The sequence below is a fragment of the Oncorhynchus kisutch genome, linkage group LG19, assembly GCF_002021735.2.
Source record: "Oncorhynchus kisutch isolate 150728-3 linkage group LG19, Okis_V2, whole genome shotgun sequence".
NCBI classification, from domain to species: domain Eukaryota; kingdom Metazoa; phylum Chordata; class Actinopteri; order Salmoniformes; family Salmonidae; genus Oncorhynchus; species Oncorhynchus kisutch.
In genome coordinates, this window is record NC_034192.2 from 4,160,004 (window position 1) to 4,179,709 (window position 19,706).

The window sequence follows — 19,706 nt, forward strand, 5'->3', positions numbered from 1 at the left end:
GTTTTCTCAAAGTCATGCTTTTGGCCTTATGTTTGGTCGACATGCTGACATTCGGAAGCAAAGTAGTCTTGGTTTTTACGGAAAGGGATCACCAAATTAATATTTGAAAATAAATACAGTTCTGCTGCAGGATTCACATAAACTTTAAGAATACCACGGGAGCAAACGGAAAACACATCAGTCGCACATGGCGTCCCTCCTAACCCCTACACAAGACCTTTTAAGCCAAAAACAGTGACATTGAAACAAACAGTAGGAATCTAGAGATATTGGCTACCTGCAGTGTGGTGTTGTGTGTATCTCTGAAGCTCTGCTGAAGACACAGACAGACAGACTGCCTGCCTAGCTCTGAAGCTCTGCTGAAGACACAGACAGACAGACTGCCTGCCTAGCTCTGAAGCTCTGCTGAAGACACAGACAGACAGACTGCCTGCCTAGCTCTGAAGCTCTGCTGAAGACACAGACAGATAGACTGCCTGCCTAGCTCTGAAGCTCAGGTGGTTTTAATAGAAGGGTGTTTCATTAGACGGAGTGGTGCGTGGCAGAAATACATGGCAGGACTTTGATCTGTGTGGTGTTTTTCTGTGTGTGGAGCTCAGTGGAGGTGAGAACATGAACCAGCCTCTTTCATATTTAATGAGTGAAGATGGGGCTAAGGAAGGGAGAGGAGAGGAGCACTGAGAGGAGATATTCCTTAGGGCTGTCAACCCACTCCTAGCAGACTCACATATCAGTCACAGCACATGTGGTGAGTGTGTTTTTGTGGCTGGTGGGGTGGGGAGTGGTGTGTGGTAGTGTGTGTGTGGGGGGGGGGGCTTCCGTGTGTTGAACAGTGTATGTGTGTGAGTAAAAGGGAGAGACATGTGGCATGGATGTGCTTGTATTGATGTATTGTGACTTACTGTGCATGTGTATAACAATGGAGCCAGGGATGTTAATATAAAGGACCATGTGTCTCCAGAAAGCTGATATTTCTGAATCATCATAGAGGTCCTGAGAGCCCCATTCTGACTGATGTTTGTGGTTAGGAGATATTATCTCCACTCTCCTGATTAGTCCAGCTCCTCTCCTCTCCTCTCCTCTCCTCTCCTCTCCTCTCCTCTCCTCTCCTCTCCTCTCCTCTCCTCTCCTCTCCTCTCCTCTCCTCTCCTCTCCTCTCCTCTCCTCTCCTCTCCTCTCCTCTCCTCTCCTCTCCTCTCCTCTCCTCTCCTCTCCTCTCCTCTCCTCTCCTCTCCTCTCCTCTCCTCTCCTCTCCTCTCCTCTCTGATTAGAGCGGCTCTCACTCTGGACCAGTCTCAGTACCACCACACTGGTCACAACCTCATAGCCTTAAATGGAATCAGGCTCAGGCCGGGTGTCAATGCACCAGTCCCCCTGGATCAAACAATTCCCTGATGAAGATGCACTTGGAGTGTAGGTTGGGTTAGTGACCTCTGTAGTGTGAGTCAGCTTTAGCCCAAGTACTAAGCCATATAAATAGTTACTTTCAGCCATATTGAGTGTACCCACGAGTGTTCCAGTAATGTTGATGTGGTGTGAGGGGCTTTACTCTTCTAGAAATTATATTTCTATGGACGCAGCTCCCTCCACCCTCTATATTGTGAGTTACAAATCAGTTTCACATTGAGTTTTCCTGGTTAGGTCATGAAGTGTCAAGTTGTCTACAGAAATAAAGGAACTTAAAATTAAGAAATTCAACCAAGACAAAAAGACAAGGCCCTGCTCCTCCCCTCTATGACAGACGCAGGAGGGATGGCGCTCACTTCTATCCTCTCCGTCTGACCAACGCTCTACAAACAGCACCTCATCCGCTTCCAGTGCCAGTTTTTTATCTCTATCATTGAATCTCTTGATCCTCTCCCTGAAAACACTTTGTTAGTTACATTTGATGTTGAGTCATTATACACAATTATTCCACACGAGGGCAGTATTGAAGCTATGGAACATTTTCTTCTGCAACGTGACCCTAATGAACTACCTTCCATTGCCTGCATTATAACATTGGCTCAAATAGTACTCGCACACAACTACTTCATGTTTCTAAATTATTTCTTTATTCAGACAAAGGGTACTGCTATGGGATCCCCCATGGCTCCCGACTATGCTAATTTGTATGTGGGTTACATGAAGAAACAGTCAATTGTCATCCTCTTTAAATCCTCTGTCAATTTTTGTTCTATGGAGAGGTGATGCAAAACAGCTTCAGGTGTTCCATGCTTTTCTTAACTCTTGTTCTGAACATCTGAGATTTACTATGCAATCTGACACACGTCAAATCAGTTTCCTTGTGTGAAGATAATGTTCTATACACTGATCTTTACAGGAAACCTACTGATCGTAACAGTTTGTTGAGGGCTGATAGTTGTCACCTGCTTCCCTTGAAAAGCAATTTGCCCTACAGACAATTCTGTTGAATCAAAAGGATTTGCAAAAAACAATCAGATTTCGACAGATATGTCTGAGACTCAAAGAAAATTCAAGGAGAGGGGTTACAAAAATGGCCAAATTAATTCTGCCATTGAGAAAATTCAAAACAAACCGAGACATGACCTTTTTCAAGGACAGTCTTGCAAAAAGAAGCATTCTTGCTTTCTAAATGCCCGCTATTCAAAGTGCTCTGAACAAATTAATGGAATTGTTCACAAACATTGGCACATTCTAAGATCCAATGACAGTATCGGTAATGTGTTTTCAAACCCTCCCTTGGTCGTATTCTCGCGGGGCAGAAATCTCAGAGACCAATTGGTACACTCTGATTTACCACCCCAAGATATTCCTGAACAACGTCTATTTGCGCCCCTACTGGATGGAAATTACAAGTGTAATGGCTGTTCTCAATGCAATGGCACTTATAAATGTAGATCCTTCAAACACCCCCAAACAGGGAAACAGATCCCAATCAAAGGTGTTATCACGTGCTCCACTAAGGCAGTTATTTATCTTATAACTTGTCCTTGTGGTAAAAATGATGTGGGTAAAACAAAGCGCAAATTAAAAGTACGAATCTCGGAGCATCGTAGAGCCATTAGGTGCAAAAACTCGACTTATCCAGTTGCGGCCCACTTTTTGGAAGCAAACCACTCGATTTCGTCTCTACGTTATATTGGCATCGAACATGTCACCCTCCCTAGGAGAGGGGGTAACCTTGATAATGTATTGTTAAAACGAGAGGCTGCCTGGATCTTTAATTTAAAGACCCTTCCTCCCTTCGGTCTCAACATAGACTTTGACCTGAAGCCATTCTTGTGATTGTTGGGATTTTGCTGTTGTAAATGTTTGTAGGCTTATGTAGTCTAAATTATGTAGTCTAAATTATGTAGTCTAAATTGTATCTATGATCTTATGCTATCCAGTCATGTTTTTGGTATGTTATTTTTATATTTGAAGATTAACCAATGATATCAGGCCACATCCAGCCATGATTACAGACACCTGTGTGTGTCCTTTGACACTATATAAACTAGTCACCCCGTAGTGTTTGTCATTATACCCTGATGAAGACAGCTTGTCTGTCTGTTGGTTATTAAATTATTGCATCTGAGCTCCTAGAGTGTGCGGCACTCCTTTATTTTTCCTAGGCTTAGTCAGGGCAGCAGGTAGCCTCGTGGCTAGAGCATTGGACTAGTAACCGAAAGGTTGTAAGATCAAATCCCCGAGCTGAGTAAAGTAAAAATCTGTTGTTCTGCCCCTGAACAAGGCACTATTCCTAGGCTGTCATTGAAAATAAGAATTTGTTCTTAACTGACTTGCCTAGTTAAATAAAGGTCAAATATAATTATCATATCTGTATTTATAACTAGGCTTGGGCAGTATATACCATATATGGGCTATTTGGAAATAACCACAGGAGGGTTTTTCAATACTGTTGAAACTAACTATAATCTTTGATGTATTTTTTATACATATTTACAGTGACTTTTTACATTTTTTTGGTTTTTATTTACCCCCTTTTTCTCCCCAATTTTGGATCTGGTCTCATCGCTGCAAATCCCCAATGAGCTCGGGAGAGGAGGAGGTGGAGTCATGTGTCCTCCGAAACATGACTCGCCCATCCACACTCCTTAACATTAGCCAGCTTAACCCGGAAACCAGCCGCACCAATGTGTTGGAGGAAACACCGTTCAACTGGCGACCGGGTTCAGCCCGCAGGCAAGTAATGCCTCACCGGCCAAACTCTCCCCTAACCCGGACGACTCTGGGCCAATTGTGCGCCATCCTATGGGACTCCCGGCCACAACCGGTTGTGGCACAGCCCGAATGAACCAGGGTCTGTAGTAATGCCTCTAGCACTGCGATGCAGTGCCTTAGACTGCTGTGCCACACGGCAGGCCCTACCTCAACTTTTAAAATGATGAGTCACTCACTGTTGTACAGCACTCACTAGGTGATCTATATACTGATATATGTAGTTACACTATGGAATTCACAACTAAATGTTTGCCAGCTAGATATCTAATAACTATTACGTTTCTAAAATGTGCTAAAGCTGTGCAGTTGTGCATTTGATTTGCTAACTTAGTAGCTGGTTATCTAGCTAGCTAGCTAAGTGGTTAGCTTCTTGCAATCAAGCTCCTCTTGGTAACAGCAGATAATTCCCTCCTTGATCAAGAGACAGCATTTGTTTTGTGCGTGCAGAGTTACTTGTATAACTTTATCAGCTGGGATGTCTATCCTGCAAATAGCTTATGTCAGAGACTGTATAAAATAGATAGCATTTACCTAGCATTCGCTATTGGATTTTACATGTACTTGTTAGCATTGCTAACCTTTGAATTGAGAATAGTGTTCATTGCCGGTATTATCGAATATCCCGGGATGGAACAAGGTCGGTATGAAGGTATAACTCCCTTTATAACACTTCTCATGATGCCACAGTGGTGGCTCATCATATCAGAGTAGATACAATGTGGAGGAACATTTGCACCATCAACACCGACATGACTGAAGTTATGACATTCTACGTTCCACTCAAAGGTTTATTTTGGTCCACGACAGTTGACAGCTAGTGTGTTAGATCCACAGTCAGTCTATTCTGAGACCCCACTGTAATGGTGTAATGTGTTTCAGTTAAATATTGTGTGGGCTAAGGGGCCCAGGAGCAATGTACGTGTTCCAGATACAAACATTTAAACTATATCCAAACATCGCTGGCATCATAACTTTTGTAAATATCAGAATATTTACAAAATAGAAAGGATTGCAGGACATGAATATTTAAAATCACCCCAATTCAAACCACTCCATCTATCAGTGTGTTTGGTGTAGTGTGAGAGTTCAGGAGATGGTTGAGGTAGACCTGTGGGGCCATATTGACATTGATTAAGTAACCTTTGGCCCGCTGCTTGAGAAACAGCCATTCTCCTTCACATTCGTGAATTTTGGATCTGAATTTTGATTGCAAATGCTGATGGGGTTATCAGGTGTCTTGTCTCTTAAGTTTGTCCAAATGCTTTGACAGTGTTTGCAAGTCTGGAGGCTCATAGACCTCACCAAGTATTCAGTAACTAGCACAGTTACCATAGAGCATAATAAATCATTTTCAGATTTAGCGTAGTCAATTAAGATTTTATAATTAACCTCAAATCCTCTGTAATAAAGGACCATACAATAATGTTGTGATCAAAATTGCCTGATGAATATATTGTTCTGTGAATCGACATGCTGTCCCCTGGCCTGTTGACTGACTAGTATGTTGTTGTGCTTGTCTCTTCCACAGAGCTGCCGTATGGCTGGGAGAAGATCGATGACCCTATTTACGGAAGTTACTATGTGGAGTAAGTCTGGACCCACTGCTTTAATAATGAATGACTATTTTGATTTCCAGTGTTCCCCCGTGTTATGTTTCCACTGTCCTGTGTTAGTCAGAGTCATTAACGCTGTACAGGGCTGTGGCCAGGAGGCAGAGGGTGGGCTTTTCTGCTGCTCATTTATACCTCTATCTCTGTGTGTCTGTCCGTGTGGATGGGTCAGTGGGTGATTGTTTGTTAGGCATTTGTGAGTGTGTGTGTGTGTGTGTGTATGTGTGTCTCTGTGTGAGTGTGTACCTGTGTACCTGTTTACATGCTCAAGTTTATGTGTGTGTGTGTGTGTGTGTGTGTGTGTGTGTGTGTGTGTGTGTGTGTGTGTGTGTGTGTGTGTGTGTGTGTGTGTGTGTGTGTGTGTGTGTGTGTGTGTGTGTGTGCGCCATCTTTGTGCGATGTGGTGCAATGGTGATGTGTCTCTGTCTTCTCTATTGAACCAAATGTACCCTTCCTATTCTGGACGTGTCCTTTCTCCTGCTGGATGCGCACTAGTTCCCCTAGTCCAGGGAGAGGAGAGGAGGTCTATTTATAGCCTGGCTGGAGAGGGAGTTTGGCTGGCTGGCCGTGTTCTATTCTCTATCCCCAAGAAGGACTAGAACACTGCACCTGCCTTGCCTACACTCCCTCTCTCCCGCTGCCATGTAGAAATCCCATATCCCCAGGCAGCCACTGAGCCATCGCACGCACACTAGCTCCATACCTGACCCTGCCAAGTCCAATAGTTACAGATGAAGTCAGAAGTTTACATACACCTTAGCCAAATACATTTAAACTCAGTTCTTCATAATTCCTGACATTTAATCCTCGTAAGAATTCCCTGTCTTAGGTCAGTTAGGATCACCACTTTATTTTAAGAATGTGAAATGTCAGAATAATAGTAGAGAGAATGATTTATTTTAGCTTTTATTTATTTCATCACATTCCCAGTGGGTCAGAAGTTTACATATACTCAATTAGTATTTTGTAGCATTGCCTTTAAATTGTTAAATTTGGGCCTCCCGGGTGGCGTAGTGGTTAAGGGCCACCAGAGACTCTGGGTTCGCGCCCAGGCTCTGTCGTAACCGTCCGCGACCGGTAGGTCCGTGGGGCGACGCAGAATTGGCCTCAGGGATATCCTTGTCTCATCGCGCACCAGTGACTCCTGTGGCGGGCCGGGCGCAGTGCACGCTAACCAAGGTTGCCAGGTGCACGACGTTTCCTCCGACACATTGGTGCAGCTGGCTTCCGGGTTGGATGCGCGCTGTGTTAAGAAGCAGTGCGGCTTGGTTGGGTTGTTTATCGGAGGACGCATGACTTTCGACCTTCGTCTCTCCCGATCCCGTACGGGAGTTGTAGCGATGAGACAAGATAGTAGCTACTAACAATTAGATACCACAAAATTGGGGAGAAAAATGGGGTAAAATTTAAAATAAAATAAACATTCGGCCAAACGTTTCGGGTAGCCTTCCACAAGCTTCCCACAATAAGTTGGGTGAATTTTGGCCCATTCCTCCTGACAGATCTGGTGTAACTGAGTCATGTTTGTAGGCCTCCTTGCTCGCACACGCTTTTTCAGTTCTGCCCACAAATGTTCTATAGGATTGAGGTCAGGGCTTTGTGATGGCCACTCCAATACCTTGACTTTGTTGTCCTTAAGCCACTTTGCCACAACTTTGGAAGTATGCTTGGGGTCATTGTTCATTTGGAAGACCCAATTGCGATCTTGAGATGCTGCTTCAATATATCCACATAATTTTCCTCCCTCATGATGACATCTATTTTATGAAGTGCACCAGTCCCTCCTGCAGCAAAACACCCCCACAACATGATGCTGCCACCCCCGTGATTCACTGTTGGGATGGTGTTCTTTGGCTTGCAAGCATCCTCCTTTTCCCTCCAAACATAAAGATGGTCATTATGGCAAAACAGTTCAATTTTTGTTTCTTTAGACAAGAGGACATTTATCCAAAAAGTACAATCTTTGTCCCCGTGTGCAGTTGCAAACCGTAGTCTGGCTTTTTTATGGCGGTTTTGGAGCAGTGGCTTCTTCCTTGCTGAGGGGCCTTTCAGGTTATGTCGATATAGGACTTGTTTTACTGTGGATATAGATACTTTTGTACCTGTTTCCTCCAGCATCTTCACAAAGTCCTTTGCTGTTGTTCTGGGATTGATTTGCACTTTTCGCACCAAAGTACGTTCATCTCTAGGAGACAGAATGTGTCTCCTTCCTGAGCGGTATGACGGCTGCATGGTCCCATGGTGTTTATACTTGCGTACTAATGTTAGTACAGATGAAAGTGGTACCTTCAGGCGTTTTTTCTGAGGTCTTGGCTGATTCCTTTTGATTTTCCCATGATGTCAAGCAAAGAGGAATTGAGTTTAAAGTTAGGCCTTGAAATACATCCACAGGTACACCTCCAATTAACTCAAATTATGTCAATTAGCCTATCAGAAGCTTCTAAAGCCATGACATAATTTTCTGGAATTTTCCAAGCTGTTTAAAGGCACAGTCAACCTAGTGGAATTGTGATACAGTGAATTATAAGTGAAACAATCTGTCTGTAAGCAATTGTTGGAAAAATGACATGTGCCATGCACAAAGTAGATGTCCTAACCGACTTGCCAAAACTATAGTTTGTTAACAATAAATTTGTGGAGTGGTTGAAAAACAAGTTTTAATGACTCCAACCTAAGTGTATGTTAAACTTCCCACTTCAACTGTATGTCCCACTGCCTGGCTGTACCGTTGAGTTGACCTCATATCTCATGAAGAAACAGAGGGTGTGTAGGCTGGGCAGACGCTGTGCGTACCTACAGAAGCATTATTCCTCCAGTCTCGCACCGTCCAGGAGGGCACATCTAAATGATGATTAATTACTTCCCACTTTCAAAATTACCGTATTTATAATTATCGACTATAATTATCGACTCGCTCCCAAAGACGTACCAAATTAACACTGACAGAATGTTTTTAGGAAATACACTCAAGGAGACATCTTTTTTTCAGAACCCACTCCAGAAATACTAAATGATTCCTAATGCTGATTACTGGAAGCTGCTGATATCAGTAGAATGGGACCTAATTGGGCATTTGTTCATTTTTTCTTAGCCAAGCCATCCTGCAGCTCCATTACATAATACTAGGGATAGTAAGGCTATTGAATTAATCATCGTAGCACAGCACTGTGCATCCAGCTCTTTACAGAGGGAGATAGGAAGAGGATGAGGAGGTGGATACTACAGAGAGCACAGTGGAATGTTATACCTTTCTTTCTCTGTAGCCACATAAACAGACGGACACAGTTTGAGAACCCAGTCTTGGAAGCCAAGAGGAGAGTCCAGCAACACCAGCAAATGCAAGAGCAGGGTCTGTCCTCGCTGCCCCTACCTACTATCTACAGAGGTAAGGCACCCTCTACCTCTACCCAATGTGTTAAGAGTTTGTGTATGATTCTTGTGTGTAGATGTTTTTAGCTCGAGGGAAATGTCTGTCATCTTTGTGTTTGTGTAATACTCATTCTTCACAACTCCCCTTTCTTTGCTAACACTTTGCTAACACTTTGCTAACACTTTGCTAACACTTTGCTAACACCAGCTTCTCTGTTCAGCACACGTTTACCACCCCACTAAGTTCATCGAGGCTGTCTGAGGTAAAACATGCTGTGTAGGTTGAGAGGGTTTGTCTCCGTGTTAAATTGGCCTCTGTGAGTGAAGGGGTTTGTCTCCATGGTTACCCTTCCTGTACGCTGAAAAGTGAAGGCAGTGACAGAAGGGAGGGGTAAAAAACATGAATATTTCCTCACATATAAACAAGGAGATAGAAAGGAAGTTTACTTGTGGGAGCAGCAGACAGTGAGTGGACTACTTTATCTCTGTCACAGTGGTAGAGGAGGTTCCACTCTCCGCCACGTTACCCACAGCCACCCTGGCCCACATCGGCCCGGCCCCGGAGCGCTGCCAGAGCCTCAGCGACCTCTCCCAGTCCCTGCCCCCGGGCCACCGGGTGTCGCTGTTGGACCTGCACACCCACATTCCCCCCGCCTCGACCACCAACTCCCCACTGCGGCGCCCCCACCGGGTGCGGAGGGATACGTCGTGCTTCCCACACCAGCACCTCCACCAGTCGCTGCACGCCTTCGTGGTAGAGCCGGCTGCTGTGGGTTGTAGCCCCCTGTGGTGCTCTCTCAGTAAGTAGGGCAGTGAGTAGTGATACAGGCTTGTTCTTATTCTGCCTGCACTGAGCCGCCGCGCTCTCTTTTCAAAGCATGCCTGCTTCCCCGGCAAACCCACGCTGGATCCCTCCTCATCTCAGGCACTCGACTCGCTGCTTGACATGTTTGATGGCGCTACACTACGTTGTGTCTTCCCCTCCTTACGTCTGGCGGCAGGCAGCAGAAACTGTAAACACCCCGCTCTATGTCTGGACGCCTGACAACAAACGTTGGATTTAAGCAAACAGAGAGAGACGGGTGTGTGCCCCCTACTTGCCTTCCAAGGTGAACGGAGGGGAGATTGAATTGAGTGTGGCAAACCCTCGTTGGCTGAGTTTTCCCCTTCGCCGTGCCAGAGACTATTTCATGAATCCTGGCCTTCCACCTTTTGGTTCCCTGAGCATTGTTTTTTGGGCGGATGAAGCGAGCTCATGATTCTTCAGTGTTCCAACATCATGTTGTTCCAGAATGTGAAGATCTCTCACCTGCTTCCCTCACCCCTCAGAGAAGGGAAATATACCAAGCTACTCCCATGGATGTAGATTATTCCTTGATTTTCTGCACTGTGTTTTTGCTCCAGCCTCTGAGTGTGTATTCAGCTAACAGAACCCTGGCGTAGGATGGGAGTGGAAGTGATGACAGTTTACATGGCTGTAGACGTTCAGTGGAAGGTCCTTGGCTGTGGCAGCTTGGAGCTGGAGCAAACACCGTCCCACCTGCATAAGTCAGCACCCACCCCTCACTGTTCTAACCCTGCCTACCTCTCCACCTACCCAGAGAGTATCCCTGTGTTCATGCAGCCCCTCCACCAAACAAGCCTCACCTCTACCATCCTATTGAATGATAAAATGGCCTTGCATCAGCATTTGTGGTGCATCATGCTCGCTTTGTAAAGGTCTAAGTATGATGTATGAGTGTATATTGTTTATTGATTGTGTGTGTGTGTATATATGTGTGTGTGTGTGTGTGTGTCCCTGCACACTTGTACTTGTGTGTGTTGTGTCTGCCTGCTTGCCTGTCTGTCCGTCCCTCCGTCTGTGTGTGTGTGTGTATGTGTGTGTTCTCCCTTACAGAGAAGCCCCTGTTCACACGGGACGCCACCCAGCTGAAGGGCAGCTTCCTGTCCACGGCCCTGCAGAAGAGCAACATGGGTTTTGGCTTCACCATCATCGGAGGAGACGAGCCAGATGAGTTCCTGCAGGTCAAGAGTGTCATACCTGACGGCCCCGCTGCACAGGACGGAAAGATGGACACAGGTAAAACTGACCTCGTCTGAAAGATGGACACAGGTCAAACTGAACTAGTCTGAAAGATGGACACAGGTCAAACTGAACTAGTCTGAAAGATGGACACAGGTCAAACTGAGCTAGTCTGAAAGATGGACACAGGTCAAAGTGAGCTAGTCTGAAAGATGGACACAGGTCAAACTGAGCTAGTCTGAAAGATGGACACAGGTCAAACTGAACTAGTCTGAAAGATGGACACAGGTCAAACTGACCTCGTCTGAAAGATGGACACAGGTCAAACTGAGCTCGTCTGAAAGATGGACACAGGTCAAACTGAGCTCGTCTGAAAGATGGACACAGGTCAAACTGAGCTAGTCTGAAAGATGGACACAGGTCAAACTGAACTAGTCTGAAAGATGGACACAGGTCAAACTGAGCTAGTCTGAAAGATGGACACAGGTCAAACTAAGCTAGTCTGAAAGAAGGACACAGGTCAAACTGAGCTAGTCTGAAAGATGGACACAGGTCAAACTAAGCTAGTCTGAAAGAAGGACACAGGTCAAACTGAGCTAGTCTGAAAGATGGACACAGGTCAAACTGAACTAGTCTGAAAGATGGACACAGGTCAAACTGAACTCGTTTGAAAGATGGACACAAGTAAAACTGAGCTAGTCTGAAAGATGGACACAGGTCAAACTGAGCTAGTCTGAAAGATGGACACAGGTCAAACTGAGCTAGTCTGAAAGATGGACACAGGTCAAACTGAACTCGTCTGAAAGATGGACACAGGTCAAACTGAACTCGTCTGAAAGATGGACACAGGTCAAACTGAACTAGTCTGAAAGATGGACATAGGTCAAACTGAACTCGTCTGAAAGATGGACACAGGTCAAACTGAGCTAGTCTACTCACATTGAACCACACACATTCATAACACAGACTTCTACACACACACAGTGTTTACACACGTGTATTCTATACATACTGACAAACAGGTAAATGTGCACATTACATGTACATGCTTACTTAAACGACACACGTACAAGACATGAACACGTACAGATAGCAAGAGAGTGTTTGGACTGGAAATGGCCTCTCCTTGAGTGTCTCAATGGGACAGTCTCTCTGAAACAATGGGACAGTCTATAGTGGTGACCCAGCAGGAGAGATAATCTCTCTCTATCTCTCTATCTATATATATAGTGGTGACCAAGCAGGAGAGATATTCTCTCTCTCTCTCTCTCTCTCTCTCTCTCTATCTCTCCTGCTGGGTCACCACTATATATATATATATGAGAGAGAGAGAGAGAGAATCTCTCTCTTTCTCTCTCTATCTCTCTATCTATATATATATATATATATATATATATATATAGTGGTGACCCAGCAGGAGAGATATTCTCTCTCTCTCTCTCTCTCTCTCTCTCTCTCTCTCTCTCTCTCTCTATCTCTCCTGCTGGGTCACCACTATATATATATATATGAGAGAGAGAGAGAATCTCTCTCTTTCTCTCTCTATCTCTCTATCTATATATATATCTATATATAGTGGTGACCCAGCAGGAGAGTTCATCTCTCTCTCTCTGCACATGTGTGTGGGGTGCAGTGTGTGTGCGAACTTGCCTGCAAGACTGTTTGGGTGCACATGTGTGTGCATGCGGGGCTGAGTTTGTCCATTAATCACTGTAAGGTTTTTTAACACCATAACTCCTGGCCCTGCCTGTGCTCCCCGGGCTGCATGGGACACACACACACACACACACACACACACACACACACACACACACACACTGAGAAACTAGCCAACTGCACTAAAAGTCAACAGGGGAATATAACTCTGGAAGTCCTGTCAATGCTCTCTGCATGGCCCTGAGTATTTATAAACTACTCTGCATGGCCCTGTGTATTTATAAACTACTCTGCATGGTCCTGACTATTTATAAACTACTCTGCATGGCCCTGAGTATTTATAAACTACTCTGCATGGCCCTGTGTATTTATAAACTACTCTGCATGGCCCTGTGTATTTATAAGCTACTCTGAAAGGCCCTGAGTATTTATAAACTACTCTGCATGGCCCTGTGTATTTATAAACTACTCTGCATTGCCCTGTGTATTTATAAACTACTCTGCATGGCCCTGTGTATTTATAAACTACTCTGCATGGCCCTGTGTATTTATAAACTACTCTGCATGGCCCTGTGTATTTATAAACTACTCTGCATGGCCCTGTGTATTTATAAACTACTCTGCATTACTAGACTTGACCAAGTGCAGTATTTTCCCTGACTCATTCATCAGTGCCTTGACCTGGTTGTACTGTACTATAATGTACTGTAGTATACTGTACTGTAGTATACCGTACTATACTGTACAATTCTATACTGTACAATACTATACTGTACTGTAGTATACTGTACTGTATAGTGTTGGCTGATACAGTAGTTGATGGGTCATTTCAGGTCAGACTAGATGGTACATTTTACATTGTGAGATGATCATATGTTTCATGTGCCACAATATATCATGTGGAAGTATTACAATGTATGATACACTATAATGTAGCTATTCAAATTATAGCCGAGTCAGACCATTACTGCTTTTCCAGCTGGTAGATGGGTATTATTACTTAGGTGGTGTACAGACCATTTTCGACCAACCTTTTCTTGGCGATACTTCCTCAATTCCCGACTTGGAAGATAACGCATGTCTTCTAAACTTCCATGGATAGTTGCAGCTGGTTGAATTTAGAAAATGCTTCCTTATTCATTTAAATATTTATTTTGTTCCATGATGTAATCCAACACCGCCAACTTGTCTATTTCAATTATTTTCAAATCTCATTGAGACAGATGGATGTCCACCCCAAACTGTCTTATGTCATGTGCGTGACTCAGAAATCAATCGTCGTGTTGAATGGCATTCACCTGTCTCGATGAGAAGATTTGAAATAGACAAGATGTCAGTGTACACATTGTTGTATTTACTTCATGGAGAAAAACCTTTAAAATGACGGAGCTTTTTCTAAATTCAAACAAACCACCTGCAACTATCCATGGAAGTTTTGAAAACATGCGTTGTCTTCCAAGTCAGGAATTGAGGAAGTATCGCCAAGTAAAGGTTGCAATAATGTCCATCAGCCAGCTGGAACAACAGTAATGGTCTGATTAGGCAATATTTTTAATAGCTAGGTATACTATCAATTCTGTGGTCCTCCCAACGTTCTCCTCCTCTCCTCTCCTCTCCTCTCCTCTCCTCTCCTCTCCTCTCCTCTCCTCTCCTCTCCTCTCCTCTCCTCTCCTCTCCTCTCCTCTCCTCTCCTCTCCTCTCCTCTCCTCTCCTCTCCTCTCCTCTCCACTCCTCTCCTCTCCTCTCCTCTCCACTCCTCTCCTCTCCTCTCCTCTCCTGACTCAGTGGCCTAGTTAAGCTGTGTTGGATTCTAGCAGCTCATTGTTAATAGAGGGAGAGAGAGAAACCAGGCCTGTGGAAGTGTGAAATTCCGTGCACACACACACACACACACACACACACTCGCATTCGCACTCACACTGTACACACGGCCTCTTCTGCCTGCTTCGCTACATGGTTGCAGACCCAGAGAAATGTGTTGAGGAAAAACATATGATGCCATCTCTTTCAGCCGGGACACAGTGGTTAGATGTGACACTGTATTTGTTAGAGGGAAAACACAGTATTTTTCATGTTAAAGTAAGTGACCTTATACAGTGACCTGGAATGTACAGTATTGGAGGAGGATAAAGTGACACGGTATGTGATGGGGTCCATTGACATAGCGTTGGGTTCATGCAATCAAACCAACAGCAACGTACCTTTGTTTCCACAACTAAACCCACACACGTACCCTTATCTAAAAACTTAAAGCATCTGCCTGTGAAGGGAAGCTACCTACTATTCTTAAAGGTGACTCACCACCTGGATTCGGTCTTATGTAGCAACATTTGAAATTGTGTATTTTACATTGGATACAAGTAGAGGCTCAGAGCTACAAAATGGTGTGTCATACACTAAAATGGTAGATCATACACTGCATTTTTGAGGAACAATGGGAAAGTAATTCTGCTTTGAAAGTTGATAAACTTGTAAACTCACTTTTGAGAAAATGGCCATTGAATGTTTTGGTATCTAGTGATGAGATCTTTTTTGTCTACACCCATTCAGCATCGTTCACACCCTTTTAAGCTTTAGCCCCACCCATCTAACATGAAAACAGCCTAACCAGCTCTGCTGGCAACAATTTCATTACGCTTTTTTGCGGACGTTTACTGACATCGGCCATATTCAACGGGTGTTGTACACTTTAGCTAAAGACATGTAGCTAGCTAGCTAGGTAAACAATAAACCTAGCCAGGTAAACAGCGTGTACGATTACACACTAACGAGCCAGCCAGCTAACGTAAACAACAATCTAGGTAAACAACAATGAACACGGTGCCAAATCATGTCATTACTACCCTGTATGAATATGCTGGGAGCTAACTAACCAGGTTCAATGATAGGTAGCTAACATTAGGCTCTAACTATAAAAGCAATCGGCTCTGGGATACCACTAACGTCAGCCAGGGAGCCAACCAGCTAACATTAGCTAGCTAGCGAACAGTACACTTTAACTGGAAATGAAACCACTTTCTGTCAAAATTAGAAATGTGTAATATCTGAAAATGTCGCTAGCTAACGCTAGACTATCTTACTTGTATACATCATTATGCATGATGGATGCGTCTCCCTATCACGGATGCCATGCCACGGATGCCCTTAGTTTGAAGATGTAATCCGGAGACAGGTGTTTTCTCCATCTTTTTAGCTATCATACTCTAATTCCACTGATTTCAAAGCTTGATCCTCCAGAAGTGGAGTGCAACACGTATGCAGCTCCACTACACAATATGTTTTTTTTAAAGCCGCGTTCGACACGATTACCAACACAGACTGACCAGCTCAAATAGACAAAAGCCTTCTATATGACAGACCAATCCGAACTTCTCTCTCGGCATGTCCAGCCCCCTCATTATCTCAACCAATCATGGCTAGTGGGAAGATTGCTGGCTTTTTCTGCGGCTTAACCAACAAGGCTCGTTATTTAAAAAATGTATTCGTATTTACAAATGGCATACAAGTTTGTTATTAAGGCATGAAAGTTCACAGGTTCGAGAAGGCATTTTGATAAACACATACTTTTTTACGTTCAAATGTCTCTCTTGTGAAGCCGTGACTTGCGACATATGCCTAGTTTCCTGAATCGGGTCACATAGACTAAATAGCTGTTCTGCAGTGACAGCAGTGCAGTGCTGTGGGGTCAGTAGTGCAGTTACAGTGCTGTGGTTGTCACTGTCATCATCAGTGCTAATGCTCTCTTTCTCACTTTCTCTCTTCATCTCTCTCTCCCTCTCTCTCTTTCTCCATATCTCTCTCTCTGTCGTTTTCTTTCTGTCTGTGTGTGTATATGCCAATGGTCCAGATGGCTACTCTGTCCTGCGCCATGGACACATATGGCACCCACTGCAGTCAGAACCCCCCCTACTGGGGACACTTTAACACTATGATATGATGGGATGTTCTTGGCAGGAGCAGGGTGTCTTCTGTTCCATACTGTTGAACGACCATTAGTAGAAGATAGATGTTATTAGACTTTGGAGATAGACATGATGGGAGGGATGGAAGCATCATGGTCCTTGGTGCTAGATAGTGTGTTTCTATTGGTCAGGTCATAGTGTGGAGGTTGGAGGACATTGGTGATTTAAGACGTAGGGTAATGTGGAGTAGAGGTTCGTGATAGTTCTGAGAAGGAACTAGAAGTCAAAGAGAAGCGGAGGATAGAGACAGAAAGACAAAGTGTGTGTGTGTGGCACTGTGTGAGTGTGTTCGTATGTATGCGCCTGCATATTTGGTGTGTGAGAAAATGCGAGTGAAATCCTGCAGTGGTGTCCCTCCTCGTCACCCGTCATTAAAGAATGATTTCCTGGGCCACTGCGGCCATGGCATGATGAGGTCATTGCGCCATCATTTGTTTTCCAAGGAGCGTGTGAAGCTATTGATTGTGACACCAGGGCTCCAGGCAAATGTCGTCCATATTTACCCAGATTAATTAAACAGTCCTGCTTCCGCACGTCACACTGCCTCCAGGAATACGTTAACGCTCTGTCAATATGAACCTGCATTTAAACTCTGAACGCGTTCTGTCTCCACACAAAAAGGAAAGGACAATGACAGGGTATGCTAAGTAGACTGGTTCCCAGGTCTGTTTGTGCTGAGTTGCAAACGTCTATGGTAATTGTGCATACATCTCTCTCTCTCTCTCCCTCTCTCTCCCTTTCTCTCCCTTTCTCTCTCTCCTTCTCTCTCATTGGCATAATAATTATGCTTACAATTGAAAAATAATGATTGTCATTATAAACCTGGGCAGTGCGTTTTGGCGGGACTGAAATTAAATATGGATGCCACCTTGTGTTCTCCCACTTAATCAACATCTTTTGAAATATAGAGCCGTATCTCACCTGACAGAACACAAAATACAATATTAAATTGAGCACCGGAGACCGAGATATGGCACTTTGTCAGAGCGAGAGAGAGCTAGTGTGTATTAATTGTCAATAAATAGTTGAGTTATCTACATAGCTGCGAGTGTGTAGTGTACAGTGATGAGGTGTGGCAAATCTCACTTGTTTGTCCACCACACAATTCACTGACTAGTGTATTTCTGTGCCTAATGGTTTTGTCCATTATCTGACGTCTAATTCAGGTATAATAATGCTGGAACCTATTCAGTAAAATGCAACGTTCAGATTACATTTTTAGATAGAAATGTAGCGTATTGATACTGAGACAAAGACCGATTCTGCATGATAAAGAACCATGCTTGTTCTACACAATATTGAATAAGCCCTATTGAACACCCTATAAGTCTATTTGGCCTTGATTGGCTGTGTGTCTCCCCTCCTCCAGGTGATGTCATCGTGTACATCAATGACGTGTGTGTCCTGGGCACCACCCATGCCGACGTGGTCAAGCTGTTCCAGTCAGTGCCCATCGGGCAGAGCGTAACCCTGGTACTTTGCCGTGGCTACCAGCTGCCCTACGACCCCGAGGACCCGGGCGCCAGCGCCGGCGCCACCACCACCCTCCTCTCCCCCCTGGGCCTGATGGAGCAGCGCCCCCTCCTGGTCAATGGACGCTCCAACTACGACAGCTACATGGACTACATCTCGCGCACGGCACGTTTCGTCCAGGAGCACGGTGACCAACATCTCAACGCCCACCACCACCATCAACCCCTTCCGCCGCCACACCCCGGCGACACCCACCTGGACGGCTCCTCCCTGACGCCCGGCGGGCCGCACGGCGAGGACTCTGTGTCCATGGCGTCATCGGGGGCGACGCAGGCGGAGCTGCTGACGCTGACCATGGTGAAGGGGGCGGAAGGGTTCGGGTTCACCATTGCAGACAGCCCTACGGGCCAGAGGGTGAAGCAGGTGCTGGAGCCCCAGGGGTGTCCTGGTCTGTGTGAGGGGGACCTGATCGTAGACATCAACCAGCAGGGAGTGCAGGGCCTCAGTCACACCCAGGTGGTGGAGCTGCTCAAGGAGTGTGCCGTCGGGGCTGAGACAAGCCTGGTCATCCAGAGGGGTGGAGGAGGTAAGAATAACCCTGGGGCCTCCATAACCGGCTGGCTACTTCCTGTCTTTCTTTCCATGTAGCAGAGCTTCTTCATATACCCATCTCTATCTCTCTCTCTCTCTCTGTCTCTGTCTGTACAGTCATGGCCAAAAGTTTTGAGAATGACACAAATATACATTTTCACAAATTGTTGCCTCAGTTTGTATGATGGCAATTTGCATATACACCAGAATGTTGTGAAGAGTGATCAGATGAATTGCAATCAATTGCAAAGTCCCTCTTTGCCATGCAAATGAACTGAATCCCCCAAAAACATTTCCACTGCATTTCAGCCCTGCCACAAAAGGACCAGCTGACATCATGTTAGGGATTCTCTCATTAACACAGGTGTGAGTGTTGACGAGGACAAGGCTGTAAATCACTCTTTCATGCTGATTGAGTTTGAATAACAGACTGGAAGCTTCAAAAGGAGGGTGGTGCTTGGAAGCATTGTTCTTCCTCTGTCAACCATGGTTACCTGCAAGGAAACACGTGCCGTCATCATTGCTTTGCACAAAAAGGGCTTCACAGGCAAGGATATTGCTGCCAGTAAGATTGCACCTAAATTAACCATTTATCGGATCATCAAGAACTTCAAGGAAAGTGGTTCAATTGTTGTGAAGAAGGCTTCAGCGCGCCCAAGAAAGTCCAGCAAGCGCCAGGACCGTCTCCTAAAGTTGATTCAGCTGTGGGATCGGGGCACCACCAGTACAGAGCTTGCTCAGGAATGGCAGCAGGCAGGTGTGAGTGCATCTGCACGCACAGTGAGGCGGAAACATTTGGAGGATGGCCTGGTGGCACGAAGGGCAGCAAAGAAG

The 19,706-nt window shown here is 45.0% G+C and overlaps 1 protein-coding gene across 1 annotated transcript in view; it reads left to right on the forward strand.

Annotated features, from left to right (window-relative positions):
- Positions 1 to 19,706, forward strand: part of LOC109882687 (membrane-associated guanylate kinase, WW and PDZ domain-containing protein 2-like) — a 296,510-nt gene that overhangs the window by 234,392 nt on the left and 42,412 nt on the right. Inside the window, exons 6-10 of the mRNA XM_031798160.1 lie at positions 1,272 to 1,312; positions 5,717 to 5,774; positions 9,062 to 9,183; positions 11,065 to 11,247; positions 18,178 to 18,867. Coding sequence (XP_031654020.1) covers positions 1,272 to 1,312; positions 5,717 to 5,774; positions 9,062 to 9,183; positions 11,065 to 11,247; positions 18,178 to 18,867 — 1,094 coding nt within the window. The remainder of the gene's footprint in view (positions 1 to 1,271; positions 1,313 to 5,716; positions 5,775 to 9,061; positions 9,184 to 11,064; positions 11,248 to 18,177; positions 18,868 to 19,706) is intronic.